The 14,355-nt window shown below is 37.5% G+C and overlaps 2 protein-coding genes across 3 annotated transcripts in view; one reads left to right on the top strand and one right to left on the bottom strand.

Annotated features, from left to right (window-relative positions):
• Cdc23 (cell division cycle protein 23) overlaps window positions 1–3,590 on the top strand; it is a 268,183-nt gene extending 264,593 nt beyond the window's left edge. Inside the window, exon 17 of one of the 2 annotated variants that reach the window (XM_090385187.1) lies at window positions 3,378–3,590. The gene's annotated coding sequence lies outside the window, so the exon portion shown is untranslated. Of the gene's footprint in view, window positions 1–3,316 lie in introns of both variants that reach the window. The other variant, XM_090385186.1, reaches the window with a different exon arrangement.
• Window positions 1–14,355, bottom strand: part of LOC150078292 (DALR anticodon-binding domain-containing protein 3-like) — a 325,092-nt gene that overhangs the window by 36,909 nt on the left and 273,828 nt on the right. The window contains exon 17 of the mRNA XM_090385185.1: window positions 10,336–10,449. Within this exon, the coding sequence (XP_090241311.1) occupies window positions 10,336–10,449 (114 nt within the window). The remainder of the gene's footprint in view (window positions 1–10,335; window positions 10,450–14,355) is intronic.

The following is a 14,355-nucleotide window of genomic DNA, read 5'->3' as shown; positions in this document are numbered from 1 at the left end:
ACACTGCCCTGTCCATCAATGTCGACTGGCTTCACTTCCTTGGATTTTATGTGTTTTTTAACTAATAGCATAACCCCTCCTCCCCTCCTGTCCTGTCTATCCTTTCTATACACATTGTACTCCCCAAATTCCAGTTCTGCATTCCTTATATCTGTGTGACACCACGTCTCTGATATCCCAACAATATCTGCCTTTGATGTTTTGAGCAATACCTCAAATTCATCAAATTTATTTACTAAACTCCTAGCATTGGTGTACACGCAAGTATACATGCACCTGTTTCTATTCTTAGCTACCCTAACACAACCCATGTGTTTACTTGTATCACAATGACTTCCAGCAGTCTCTGAAATATCCTGCATCTTGTTTTTCAGGCTTCTGCTCATTCCAGTAGAAGCAGTGCAAGAATCTCTTTCACCTCTGCCAGTGGCCACTGTTAATCCATTAGTCTTTGTCTCCCCCCAAGCTAGCAGTTTTCCGACCCACCTAACACTGCCTCGATAGCATTAGCAAATATTCTTGCACCCTTTCTATTTAAGTGTATCCCATCCCTGTAGAAGCAATCTCTCCTGTTAACAAGTACATTCCAGGCTGAAAAAAATTCTACCCCTTGAGCCTTGCACAATCTTTCCAGGGCCGAATTGATCGACAAGGCTCTCATCATATACTCCCTCCTATCGTGTCTGGGCAGAATTGCAGACACTTTCAAATTCAACCCTACTTCACGGCTTTTTTTCAACAGTGACCTGTACTTGTTAAGTAATTCCGCTGGTCTCTTTATATACCCTATCTGAGCTTGGAAGAACCATATACCTCTGTTGGGTCCCAGAATATATGGCAATTCCAGGAAATGCCGCTAAGGGAGCTGACTTACCACCCGATGACCAGTGGAAAGTTCCATATCAAGATTATAGACAAATAATACAGAAAAAATGCTTGTACTGGTGGCAATTAACATGGCAAAACCAACTTAAAAATAAGCTTCAAAGTATCAAGCCAAATCTTGAGCAGTGGCCTTCAAGCTACAATCCAATTCAACAACAGGAGTTAATAGTAGCTCGTGTGCGAATAGTTCACGCTAATATTACAACACTAATATTACTCATAGTTATCTTTTAAGAGGGGGAGATTCACCCTCAGTGTGATCGCTGTAAAACAGTGCTTTCAGTAAAGCATATTCTTGTGGAATGCACAAAAATTGCAATAGAATGCCAGAATCTCTTCACTCCGGCCACTTCACTTTTGGGCAATAAAACAAATATCTCAAAAAGTCTTTTGACTGGTTTTTGACTAGCTAAAGGTGTTATTATACACTGACTGCTTTCTCAAAGCAGTCAATGTATAATAACACCTTTAGCTAGTCAAAAACTAGTTTTCTGACTCTCGATCTATAAAGAAATAGTATACATACTATCATATGTATGGCGCACTATGGCCACAGATGCCAATGCACCTAAAAAATTCCCAAACAAACAAACAATCATATTGTGGACTCATACTTCATAACTGGGTTGTCACTATTACAACACCAGGCCACCCACCAATGAGAAGCCAATCAGCTTCGAAATGGTGCCATCTGGGTGGTGGTATCCGTTGAGAATAAGTAACATTAGTCTTCTTCACTGGGGGAAGTGTTACTTATTCAAAGCAGTGCGATACCTCTGCCACTTGTGAAGGTATTCACAATATGAGATAGAATTAAAACGATGACAATTGTTGACTTTGACAGTTCACTACGAACAAAACACGGTGCAAAGGCACCAACCCGCTCAATAGTCAATAAATGTTTTTAAATTTTTAAAAGTTTTAAATTTTTTTAATCATAAAAAAGTGGTTATTTATTTATTTTTTGATGCAATAATTTCTTCAGTTTCTACTCTAAATTGAACAACAGAGGTTAACATGCAATCTCCTCCAGTTTTAAAAGCTATTTTAGTGTTGCCATCTATTATACAAGGTGTGATCAAAAAGTTAAGGAACTGAACTTAGAGTTGGGAAATGATGACGCATGGATGTATCACTGATTCCAATGCTTCTGCAACTTCTGGAAGCATTCCTGATATATTCCTAATAGCCTTCTTTTGGAATTTTTAATAGTTCCTGTGTTGCATTTTGAATAATTTCTACAGTTTTTGCAAATCCATGACCTTTCAAAGGTTTCAGGCTTAGGGGGGAAAAATCACAAAGAGCTAAATCTGGTATAATGAGTGAGGGTGCTATGATAAGCATGATCTTCATATTTTATTAAGATTGGCTTGTTTTTCTTTTTTGCTGCAGGGCCAACCGAAGTCTGTTGTTTGTTTGTTTGTTATTTGGTTTTTAGGAGCATTAGCAACTAAGGCCATATTGCTCCGGAAAATGCGGTGGTCATTCCTTGACCTTTCCGCATCCTCCGTATTTGGTGGTGACGGGCTCGAACCCCGGTCTAATCAAGAAGCGTGTACTACGCACTGCTGCTCCTTCCCACCTGGCTACGGAGGCGCCTCGAAGTCTGTTGTGGACAGTGCCATGAACAATTTATGTGCACCTTCCATTGATAATTCATTGACACTGGACAATGATAATTCATTGTCCAGTCCATTGAGAGGACTGGACTTTATTTTTTGCATTATTAGTGGCAACAGATTGTGGGTGTATGACCCAGAAACTAAAGTGTCAGTCAGCAGCAGCATGATCATTGGTGAGGAAATATCTTGCCTGAAATGCGTCGCATTCTCAAATCTTGTGTTAAAATTGAGTGGCATGTCCCATAAATACCAGTTTCATTAGCAAAATGTCAGTCACCCCTGATCAGAACATAGACAACTTGAACTGTTGGTTTTTGAATCTGAAGGGTGGCCAGAATGAGACTTAACCTTCAAGAGACAAATGGTCCTCTTTGAACTTTGCAAACCACTGAAAAGTCTTTAAATGACACAACTTCTCTGCAAGCTGTTTTTAACATTTAGTTGGTTTCTGTTCCACTTCCCCAATTTGCTCATTTTAAAATGTGATAAAACACAACACCCAGTATGCATTCATATTCAGTGCAAACTAATTTAGACTGAGATAAATGGGTTATTTGTCCATTACTGACTAGACGAGTCATCAAACATGTAACAAGTCACAACTCGCTACGATACTGGATTTTTTGATCACTCATCATAAACTGTCTTGTATTGCTTGGAAATCAATATTTTATTTAAAAGAAAAGGGGACTGTACTCGTAACTATTAAACATTTATCTTCCTAGATGGAACCAGATTGATTTGTAAATTTAGCCAGAACTGTTCATAACTAGACCATAACATAGTTTTTTTAATTATTTTCTTTTCAGTGTGAATAGTTTAAAGCCACAATTTTTGTTAACCAGATCTATAATTTTTTTTTTATAAAAGAATGGATTGTCATCAAAGAAGAATGAAAAAATATATACATATGAATGATCTGTGTTATATCTTGTTTGTGTGGATAAATATCAACAATTGCAAGATGGATGATATAATTAAGATGTATGTTGCTGGAAGCTAAGGGAATTGAGTTGAGTTATTTAATGTGGATGTGATTTTGGATCTGTAACAACCAGAAATTAACATTCATAATGTTATCTTAGCACAGATTGGAAAAAGGATATGTTTGTAACTATGAACTGCACAGCCAGGGTCACTCAGATAATTCATTGTCAGGGTAAAGGATCATAAATTTAAGTTTTTTTTTTTTTTAAATACCTTTTTCTCTGTACATACATTAACTTTATATAGTATGAACCAGAGCTATGACACTCATATTTACAAATATTAACTTTATATGTATCACAGGAAGAGTAATAAATCATTCACTATTAACTGGTGATGTGTGAGAAGATTCCTACCACAGTCATTCATCAGCACAACTTAAGCATATGTTTATACTTTTATAAGATTACTGTATCTCTTCTTTAATAAGCTTGCCTGTCATTAATTAAATAATTAATTCATTTAACTTTCACACAAGCATGTACCTATTTTGTAACATAAGTAGTTGCATCGGTTTGAATAGAACCCCATTTTTAAATGCATAGCCATTTAAGAACATGGCTATTCAATCAAAGCAGTGGGCATGGATTCTATAAGGCCTTTGAATGTTGCAGAAGGTATGCTGCACCATGCCACCAGGATCGTGTCCTATAGATCTGCAACAGTCTGATGTGTGATCCAAATGCCAGATCTGTCAAGCCACATAATTCCAGAGATGTTCTGTGATGATATTCATATCCGGCAAAGCACTCTCAAACAATGCCGATAATGTGGTGGGGCACATTATCCTGCTTGGAGCACACCTGTGTCATCCGGGAAGACATTCACCACGAAAGGATGTACCTGATAGGTACACCCTTTCATGGTAGGTGAGGGCTCTAAAAGATTCCCAGGAAAACATGCCCCATGCCAAAACACTGCCACCATTTGCCTGTTTCTGTTAGATCAGGATATCAGAGTGAGTCCTCGCTGCAACTTTTTTGCTGTACCCTGCATAGCAGAAAACATTATTCATCAGAAAAGGCAACTTTTTTCCATTCAGATGCAAATTTTAGATGCTGTCGATGATAAATCACCATACACATGCATACCTTGACTCTGGAGGCTCATATGGAAAAGGGTTCATTACATTGTGGTCTTGGGAACATGGCTAGTCAGTCCCTGGTTATAAAGCCCATGGTCAAACAAAAAATGTCATATTAGGGCCACCCAAAAACTAATTTATCTGCCCACGTATAATATGCTCATAAATTGTGCCTGTTATCTACACCCAAGTCCGCTCATTCAAGGAGTGAAAAAAAAAAAAGCCCATAAAATTTCTTTGCATCATTGATGGGATTTGAACCTGGGCCTTTTTTCACCTGGTGTGAGGACAGTGATTATAATCATTGTGCTACCCATGATCAGCCATTCCGTTTTCTGTCTATCAGCTTGCACAAGGCAAGGTAGCCTACAATTCACCAAGGCTATTCGCTTGGTGACTGCTGCTCCGTCCATTCTTGGAGCATCTTAAGTATAGCACCCAACAATCATTCCTTTTTAAAACTCCATTAGATCACATCCCTTTCCCATATCAAGTATACTATGTGGTAAGGAGGAATGGCAAATTTTTAAAACATGGGGTTCGTCACAGTGTTTTGACGGGATTATGTACATACATATTTCAACACCCAAGTTATAACATATCCATGCATCAGTATGAAATATCAAGAAAAGGGTTGCAATAATTACTTTTTTTTGTTTTGTTTTTTTTTTAAACAAAAAAGACATGCTTATTGAGACTATCTTATCCCTTCTGCCTTTTGAAGAGTAAAATAAAATGAAATCCAAGAAAATAATATTAACTTGTTGGGACATTTATTTTCTCTGTTACCAGTTCATAATATGAAGGTAACCATTCTGCAATATGATGTGAGTTTTGTTGTTTTTTATAAAAGCACAAGCACGTGATTTTGCATTGCCATGCCTTCTATGTTGTGGTTTTTTTTTGTTTTTTTTTAACATAATTGCATCTCAGTTACTATGCCATCTGGTATTTATACTCTTAATGTACCATACACACATTAGTCAGAGGAAGAAGCATCTATTTTTGAAATACTTACTTTTTCTGACAGAATCTGAATTAACTTTTGCCCCCGGCAGATGAATCTTGATACTATTCCACTTATGTTTTTTTACATAGTGCATTTCCCTGACAGTAGAGTCACCAACAATAGTTATTTCCTCTGGAACAGGATCCCTCTGCCACCTGTATGGATATCACTGTGTTGTCTGATGCACAAGAATGGGCTCTAGCAGTGAGTGCTTGATGGGTCCCAGGTTTGAATTCCTTTGAGGGCATCAATCTTGTTCTTCAAGCTTACATATGGGCTCATCAGAACTAAATTTGTGCTGGATATCTGCTCATACTTAAAGACATCTCTGTTGGCTAGGTCATGTCCTCCCAGAGAGGGTAAGGTAAATAAGCAACAAGTACAGCACTGTTTTAAATCCTGATTTGGTAGAGAATTTCTATCCTAGTCTCTGGCATGATTTTAGTGTAAATTTATTTTAAAAATATAACAAAAGTATAACTAATGCTACCCTATTCCTACATAGCATAACAGTAACACATACTACCATATTGTTACTTTAAGTACTTTGTGATACAGTTATATATAAAATCACATTTGTATTAGCATAAATTTATAGTTTTTAGAAAATAAAAACTAATAAAAGAAACTAATATTATTTATACTCGTATGGAATTGCATAAAGTAATACTAAATAGCATTTATATTTTGTTTTTGAAAATTACGTTTGCTAAACCAATAATTATTCACAAAAATAATCGCCAGATTTTATAGTGTATTTACAAAGTACACTATAAAACCTGGAACGTTGTCACCTAAAATCACTTTCCCTAAAATCTGGATATCACTGAGGGTCAAATGATGTAGCTAATCCCAATGTGTTGAACAGCAGAATGATGCAAAACCTGCTTTCTCCATCATTGTGTTCGTATATCGTGTCCTCCAGCTCTGACTTAGAAATAAAATGCAGTTGCAGAACATTATTGAGAGGAGCTGTATCATTTGAGCACCTCCCAATAATGTCCGGATTTTAGGAAAGGAACATATGTGGCACTTTACAAACAGAGGGTATGCTAATTAGAATTATGGAGTACAGAGTGAAGGAGCTTCCATACATCCTACATATATGATGGGAAAGCAATATTATGACACTGACATTTATACCAGTATACCAGTATAGTATTAGTAATGGCCATATGGTGCAAGGAAGCCTAAGGCTTATGCAGCACCAGGTAAAAAATAATAATAATATTAATAAAGGAAAATTAAATAGACAACCTATGCATTTCCCTCCTCCCATAAGTAACTATCCAGCAGACCTTTGAATTTCCCCAAACTGTCAGTCTCTACTGCCCATGTAGGTAACTTATTCCAGTAATTTTTAACTTGCTGGCTAAAATAAACTTCCTGCAATCCAGTCTAAACATCTCTCCCTAGTTCTAGAATCATTTATAATCATAAAAATTTCAACCTCATTCATTTTATTATTGCCTCTCAGAGCCTTAATCAACACCTATGATGTGGTTACAAAGGAACTGGATGCAAAAAATAATTTTTATATCATATATTTGGATTTCAGGAAAGCTTTTGACACTGTTGTGCATGGAAGACTACTGTACAAATTGGAGCAGAATGGTATTAAGGGTAAGTTGCTACAATGGATAAAAGGATGGTTGAGTGGGAGAAGACAGAGGGTGGTAATTAATGGGTGCTGCTCTTCGTGGACTAATGTTATTAGCGGAGACCCAGTGTTGGGTCCTCTGTTGTTTTGTATATTTATCAATGATATTGATGAAGGTATATCAGGCTTAGTGTTGAAGTTTGCAGATGATACGAAGGTTGGCAGGGTTGTTAATGCAACAGGATCTAAATAATTTGGGCAGATGGGCTAAGAAGTGGCAACTGAAGTTTAACCTTGACAAATGTAAAGTACTGCATATGGGTAGAAGTAACCCCAGAGAAATGTACCAACTGTGTGGTACTACACTTAAGGTGGTAGAAAATGAAAAAGACCTGGGAGTAATTGTGCAGTCAGATATGAAATTTTCTGAGCAATGCAGACAGGCTGCCAGGGCAGGTCATGGGATTTTGTCAATGATATATAGGAATTTTGCTAGCAGAGAAAAGGAGGTGATTGTCCCTCTGTATAAGGCAATGGTCAGGCCACGCCTTCAGTACTGCGTACAGGTCTGGAGGCCTCATTTTAGGAAGGATGTAGATTTGCTTGAGTGTGTACAGAGAAGGGCAACAAGATTGGTGAGGGGAATGAAGGGATCCCCTTACCAAGAGAGGCTTAAGTTCTGCAAATTGCAGTGGCTGGAGACTAGGCACCTGCGCGGTGATCTGATTGAGGTGTATAAGGCCTTTAATGGATTGAGCACGCTGAATTCTGATGGGATCCTTCCACTTGTTCAGATTACGAACTTAAGGGGACATAAATTCAAATTAAGAAAAGATGTGCAGAAATTTGCCTTTAGCCAGCGGGTGATTAATTGCTGGAACAAACTTCCATCTGTCGTTGTGGAAGTTGATAGGTTAAATAAATTTAAGGAGGAACTGGACAGGCATTTGGAGGGAATGGTGTGATTTTTTTTTTTTTTTTTTTTTTTTTTTTTGGCTGATGCTGCATAAGCTCATACACTTGCTTTCTTGCATCACATGCTACTACTACTACCACCTCAGTTAAGGTGCCTAGTTTCCAAGCTAGCTGTGCACCCACATATTCGAAGTATTTCCTCATAAGAACGTCCTCTTGCCGATCCCACCAGGCGAGTTACCCATCTCTAGATCCTTTCAAGAAGCTCTGTCTTTTTTTAGGTGCGGTCTCCAAACTTGAACAGAGTATTCCAAGTGTGGTCTAACAATAGCCTTATATAATGGGATGACATCCTTATCTCTACTAGCATATGTTCGATAAACCATCCATAGAACACCATGGGTTTTTCTTGCAACCTGTCTACAATGCTCGGAAAACTTCATGTCCGACCGTATTGTAACTCCCAAATTCCTTCTTCCACTACTGACTTTAGTTCAAAACTCCACCAAGTGTATAAGTTATTTTGGGGTTACTGTTCCCCAGGTGTAAGACCTTGCACTTTGCTGGATTAAAGCATAGCTGCCAATTTTCCGACCATCCCTGAAATCTATTTAGGTCACTGTGAAGAAGCTCGGCTTGGCAGTGATCGTTAACTACTCTACCAATCTCTACATCATTTGCAAATTTAGACATCACACCCTCTATCTCTTCATCGACGTCATTTAAGAAAATCAAAAACAACAGTGATCCCTATATTGATCCTTGGGGAACCCCAGTTTTTACATTAACACAATGTGAGGAGAGGAATAACCATTTATCACAACCTTCTGCCCTGCTACTATCCATCTAAGGATTTTCCCTGTGATTCCAGCTTATAAAGTAACTGCTCACGTGAGACTTGAGTTAAATGCTTTGCTGAAATCCGAATAAACAATCTCAGTATTATTCCCTAAATCCAGTTCAAGAGATTTGTTAAACATAATTTTCCCTTTACAAAACTATGCTGCGTATCCTTCAGAATTCCATTTTTATCCAAATGATCCTGAATTTCATCCTTGATCATTGCCTCCATGATTTTCCCTACTACTGAAGTTAGACTGACTAGTCAGTAATTTCCCACTACACTCTTAGAATCGCCCTTATGCATTAAAGATACATTGGCACTTTTCCAATCCAACGGAATCTCTCCTGAGACCAGTGATGCTCTCATAATTAGCCTCAATGGTTCAGTGCACTCACTTGCCACCTCCCTTAAAATTATAGGGTATATGCCATCAACCTCAGGAACTTTTCTCGCTTGTAGGTACAAACGTTTTTTCATTAAATAATCATGTGAAATTTAAATATTATTAATTACATATTTTCAACTTCGCTCCCATAATTTCTCATTGACAAAGAGTTTTTCTTCTGTAAATCAGAAATAAAAGTTTTGCAGCAAATGGATGTAGTGGCACAGCAAAATAAAGTAGTAGTATTTAAGTATTGTTGGGCTGTATTGTTTATAAGATGCTATTGAAGGTGACAGGCTATTTGGGTGGATGAACGCTTTAGCATTCAGTTTTGTGTCATGTTTATTTTGCATTGTTTCAATGAAAACTATTGCTTTAATAAAATTTTTAGTGTGGAATGGTTTGATGTCATTTTTTTAATCACTAGGCATTGGGGAAAAAGTCTAAATTCTATAAACTACAGACAGCAAGCAAAAATGGTTCTGAAATCTGATACACTACAATTTATCAACTTTCTACAGGGATCATTTATCAACTTTCAGACATGGCATACAAATAGCACTGTAGATTCCATCTTATACGTTCTGGCCAAATGTTTTTAAGTTACTAGTTCTCTCTCTCTCTTCCTCCCCCCCCCCCCTGGCCTCACACACAAAATAGTTTCTACTTATTTCTAATTAGTGAAATGCCAACATTCTATTTATTATTAATCATGGAATTAAAAATAGTTGTGCTAAGCATATGGCTTACATATACACCACCACCACCATGGAAAATCACTGTATTTCATCTAAAATAATCCTACTTTTAGAGGACTGGTCCTCTTGTGTAAAATAAGCAATTTTTCAGCTCTTCAAAATTTGAAAGAAAATACTGTTCTCTATAATGTTCAGTATAATGGGTGTGAGTATCCATTGTTTATACTGAAATAGCATTTCATTAAACATTTCCATTTATAATTAACAAGGGCTATCTTTATAAATAAAATGTAATTAACAAATTACCTTGTGTGTTGGTACTTGTGGCTTAATTACGGTACAGTGGTTAATTTCCTGTATTGTTGCTTGGACCACATGAGGAAATGGTAAAATGTAATTCAGTAGTAACTTCCACTCCTCCTGTTATAAATATCAAATTTACATTAATTTTATTTTTAAAAAATACATTGTGATTAAAATTTATTTTACCAGTCCATTTATAAAAGCAATAAATGTAACACTATGATCTTCACCTTCTGGCAAATTAGACTTTTAATTCACACCATAAGAATAGGGATCTTCAGCATGGCCTGCAAAGTCTAGAATGATGGATGCCAAAATGTTAAATGATTATTATTTGTAGCAGCATGTCAAAGATAATACAGTCAGTCTTCGTATAACACGTGTTTACATTACACGAATTCGATCATACATGATTTATAAAATAGGGGAAGGTTATCTTATATAACATGAACCGAATTCGCTTATGCACGATTCGCCTTTGTGTTTACAAGAAATGGCAGTCGAACGCGGAATCCCCAACTGAACGCAACACGATAGGAATGAAGAGGAGATTCTGAAAATGTATTTATGTGTTTTATATCAGTGAAGGGGAAACACATTTCACCATAATAACATAAAATTCCAACTATCGATATTATCGCGAATGCAAGTAGATCGACTTTACTACCAGTTTATAACAGATTCCACTAGCAGAAACGCAACAGGAAATTGTTTTTATTGTTTTAGGGTAGTAACCCCTAGAAATGTGCTTTAGTAAAATGTGAGGTGTTAATAGTGTATCTCTGCCTTTACGGTGTTGTTTATTCAGTTGCTACACGCGCACAGCTTTGTTTATGTGTATCAAGCGTGCCTCCTCGTTTTGTAATTGTGCTTTATTCCCTAAAAATGAGTAAAATACTTAAAAGGTGTGAAAAGGAAGCGTCCTGGTGAAGACACTGCAGATTCAGACAGGAAAAAAAAAAGCAATATCGATAAACAGAGGCGGACTGGGTCAAAAATTCTTACCCAGGAAAATTTGTAGTGTCCTCACACTAGCGTTTATGGCCAAAATCACACCAGCCAACGGGGTTTCCCCGGTAAGGCTTATGGCCAGTCCGCCACTGTCGATAGAGAAAAAATATGAAACTGTGAAACGCTTTGAGCGAAATGAAAGACCATGTGATATTGCACGTGCTACAGACCTAAATGAGGCAACGCCGAGAATTACAAAGAAAATAAAAACAACTTTCATAGCAGGAACAACTCAAAGGGTAATTAAAATCCATTAGATTAAGGCACAAAGAATTGGAAGAGGTGGAACGGCTGTCATCTGTTTGGATAGAAAATCAAACAAAAAACAAGTTTGCTTACGATAGAAGCAAAAGCATTAGCAATATTTTGTTACGTAATAGTCGTAATAAAATACGTATTTTATTCGTAAAAAATACTTACGTATTTTTTATTATTTATTATATTATAATAATAAAAAATATTATAAAAAATTATAATATTATTTTTTATTATGTATTTTAATCGTTATAAAATACGTAAGTATTTTATCACGATTATTTATTGTGTTTGGTAATGTTTTGGTTACCAATGTGTGTTCAGTCTTGGGTGGCCGGCACCTAACCCTATTTTTCCCATAGGGCCTGTTGTTTGCATTGCACAAGGGTTTCTAGGAACACAACTATCGTGCTATACGAGGACTGACTGTACTAGGATTGAGAATATTCTTGACCTCATTATTACACACAAATTATAACATCACAGGGCATAAAACGGAGGAACCATTGGCAGGTAGTGATCATGCAGTCGTCAGTTGGAAGATAAAGAAAGATGTTGCAGCAGGTAAAGGCATGGGTTTTAATTTCAGAAGAGAGAGAACCCTGCTCAACAGTTTAAGGTGCTACGTGCCATCTATTAATTCGGTGGATTGCAGAGTGAGGCAAATACACTTAAATTATGGAATGCCTTTAAAGCAAAAATCACAGAAGCCATGAACACATACATACCATTAAAAAAGATCGCATAGAAGTATGCCAAATGGATGAATGCGGGGCTGGCCAGTTAAATAGAGCAGAAAAAGAGAGCATGGGACAGTTACAGAGCAATGAAAAGTATGAAGCTTACAACTACAATTTGATTTATAATAGTACCACAGATAAGGTTAGAGAAGCCAAGGCTGCTTATGAGAGTGCATTGGCTAAGAGAGCAAAGAATAGGGAAAAGGAATTATTCAAATATCTTTTTTTTTTTTTTTTATGTGAACCCCAAACACAAGAGGTATTAGAACCTATAGTACTTAGTACCGTGCTTGGGTTTGAGGTTAAGAAGACGAAAGAAGATATTTGTTGACATTGGACTTGAACTTCTGTAGATTGTAATTTTCAGGAAATACGTATGAAGGAAGGTTGTTCCAGAAAACGGCAGTTGAATGAATAAATGAGGAAGATGAAAAGTTGGTTCTGTGGGTTTGAAGTTGGACAGTAAATGGATGTTGGCTGGTGGCAGCACGTGTTTGGACTGTTTTGAAAGAGAGAGAGCAGGAATTATAGAAGCCAATTCAGAAGAACAGTGCCCATGGAAGTATCTGTAGAAGAGGCATGCAGCAGAAACAGTGCGTCTATGAGAAAGCGAGTGGAGAGACTCTGTTAGAGATGAATCATTAATTAACCTAACTGCCCTCTTCTGAATGGAATCAAGAAGCCTGAGAGAGGTTTTGGGGGCACCACCCCAGATGTGGGAACAATATTCCATGGCAGGGCGAATTTGCGATTTATACAGAATGAGCAGCTGTTTGGAAGAAAAGTAACGCCGAGAGTGAAAGAGAAAACTAAGTTTTTTAGATGCAGAGGAAGCAATATTTGTAATGTGCTTGTGCCAAGAGAGATTAGAAGTCAGGGTAATCCCCAAAAGAGATATATCATTTTGCCTAGATATCGGAGTGTCACTAAAGATAAGCATAGGAGCAGAAGAATCCTTTTTGCGAGATATAAGACAAGACTGAGTTTTAGAAGGGTTGAAATCAACTAAGTTGTCTTTGCCCCACTGGAGAATTACCTGAAGATCAGCATTTAAGGAATTGGTAGCAGATTTTCGAGAAGTTGAAGCTGATTGAGCAGGACAAGGTTTCTCAAAATGGAAAGTTGAATGCAATGTGCTATCATCGGCAAAACTATGGATAGGATTTCCGGTCATTGATATACAAGAGGAAAAGAGTGGGGGAAAGAACTGAACCTTGGGGGACACCGGCATTAGTGGAGAAGTTAGAAGACAGAGAGCCATCTACCATCACCCTCAGTGAGCGATCAGAGAGAAAACTGGATAACCAATTACTAAAAACAGTTGGCAAACCATAAGATGGAAGCTTGTTTAGAAGACCTTTATGCAAAACACGATCAAAAGTCTTTGAGATGTCAAGAGCAACTACTTGTGTTTCACCGAACCTTTCCATTGAATTAGTCCATAAATGGGTAACATAAGCCAGAATATCTCCAGTGGATCGACACTGACGGAATCCATACTGGTGATCGTTGATCAGACGGAAGGTTTCTAGGTAGTTTAAGAGTTGGCGGTTAATTGATTTCTCCATTACTTTAGAAAGAGTAGAAGTAATTGCAATGGGACGATAATTGGATGGGAGGGATTTGTCACCCTTTTTAGGAACTGGCTGGATATGAGCAAATTTCCAAGTAGAAGGAAAAACACCTTTGGAATAAGAAAGTGAAAAAGGGCGGCAAAGAATAGGAGTAAGTTCAGGAGCACAGGTTTTGAGAACAAGTGGAGAAATACCATCAGGACCTGGAGCTTTCTTAGCATCAAGATTCATCAAAATCCTTCTGATATCCTTTTGACGGAAGACCACAGGAGGCATTGAATGGAGCGTGTTGGGAATGGTGGGAGGTGTTTTACCAAGATCATTAATACGTGAGTTGGAAGAAAAATGGGATGCTAGCAGGTCAGCTTTATCCTTGGCTGAAGTGGCAACAGAACCATCTGGTTTGGACAGAGGTGGGAGCAAAGATGGGCAAAAGTTGTGGC

Source organism: Mastigoproctus giganteus, chromosome 11, assembly GCF_048544385.1.
Source record: "Mastigoproctus giganteus isolate SK-2022 chromosome 11, ASM4854438v1, whole genome shotgun sequence".
Taxonomy (NCBI): domain Eukaryota; kingdom Metazoa; phylum Arthropoda; class Arachnida; order Uropygi; family Thelyphonidae; genus Mastigoproctus; species Mastigoproctus giganteus.
This window is presented reverse-complemented; position numbering and strand designations above follow the sequence as displayed.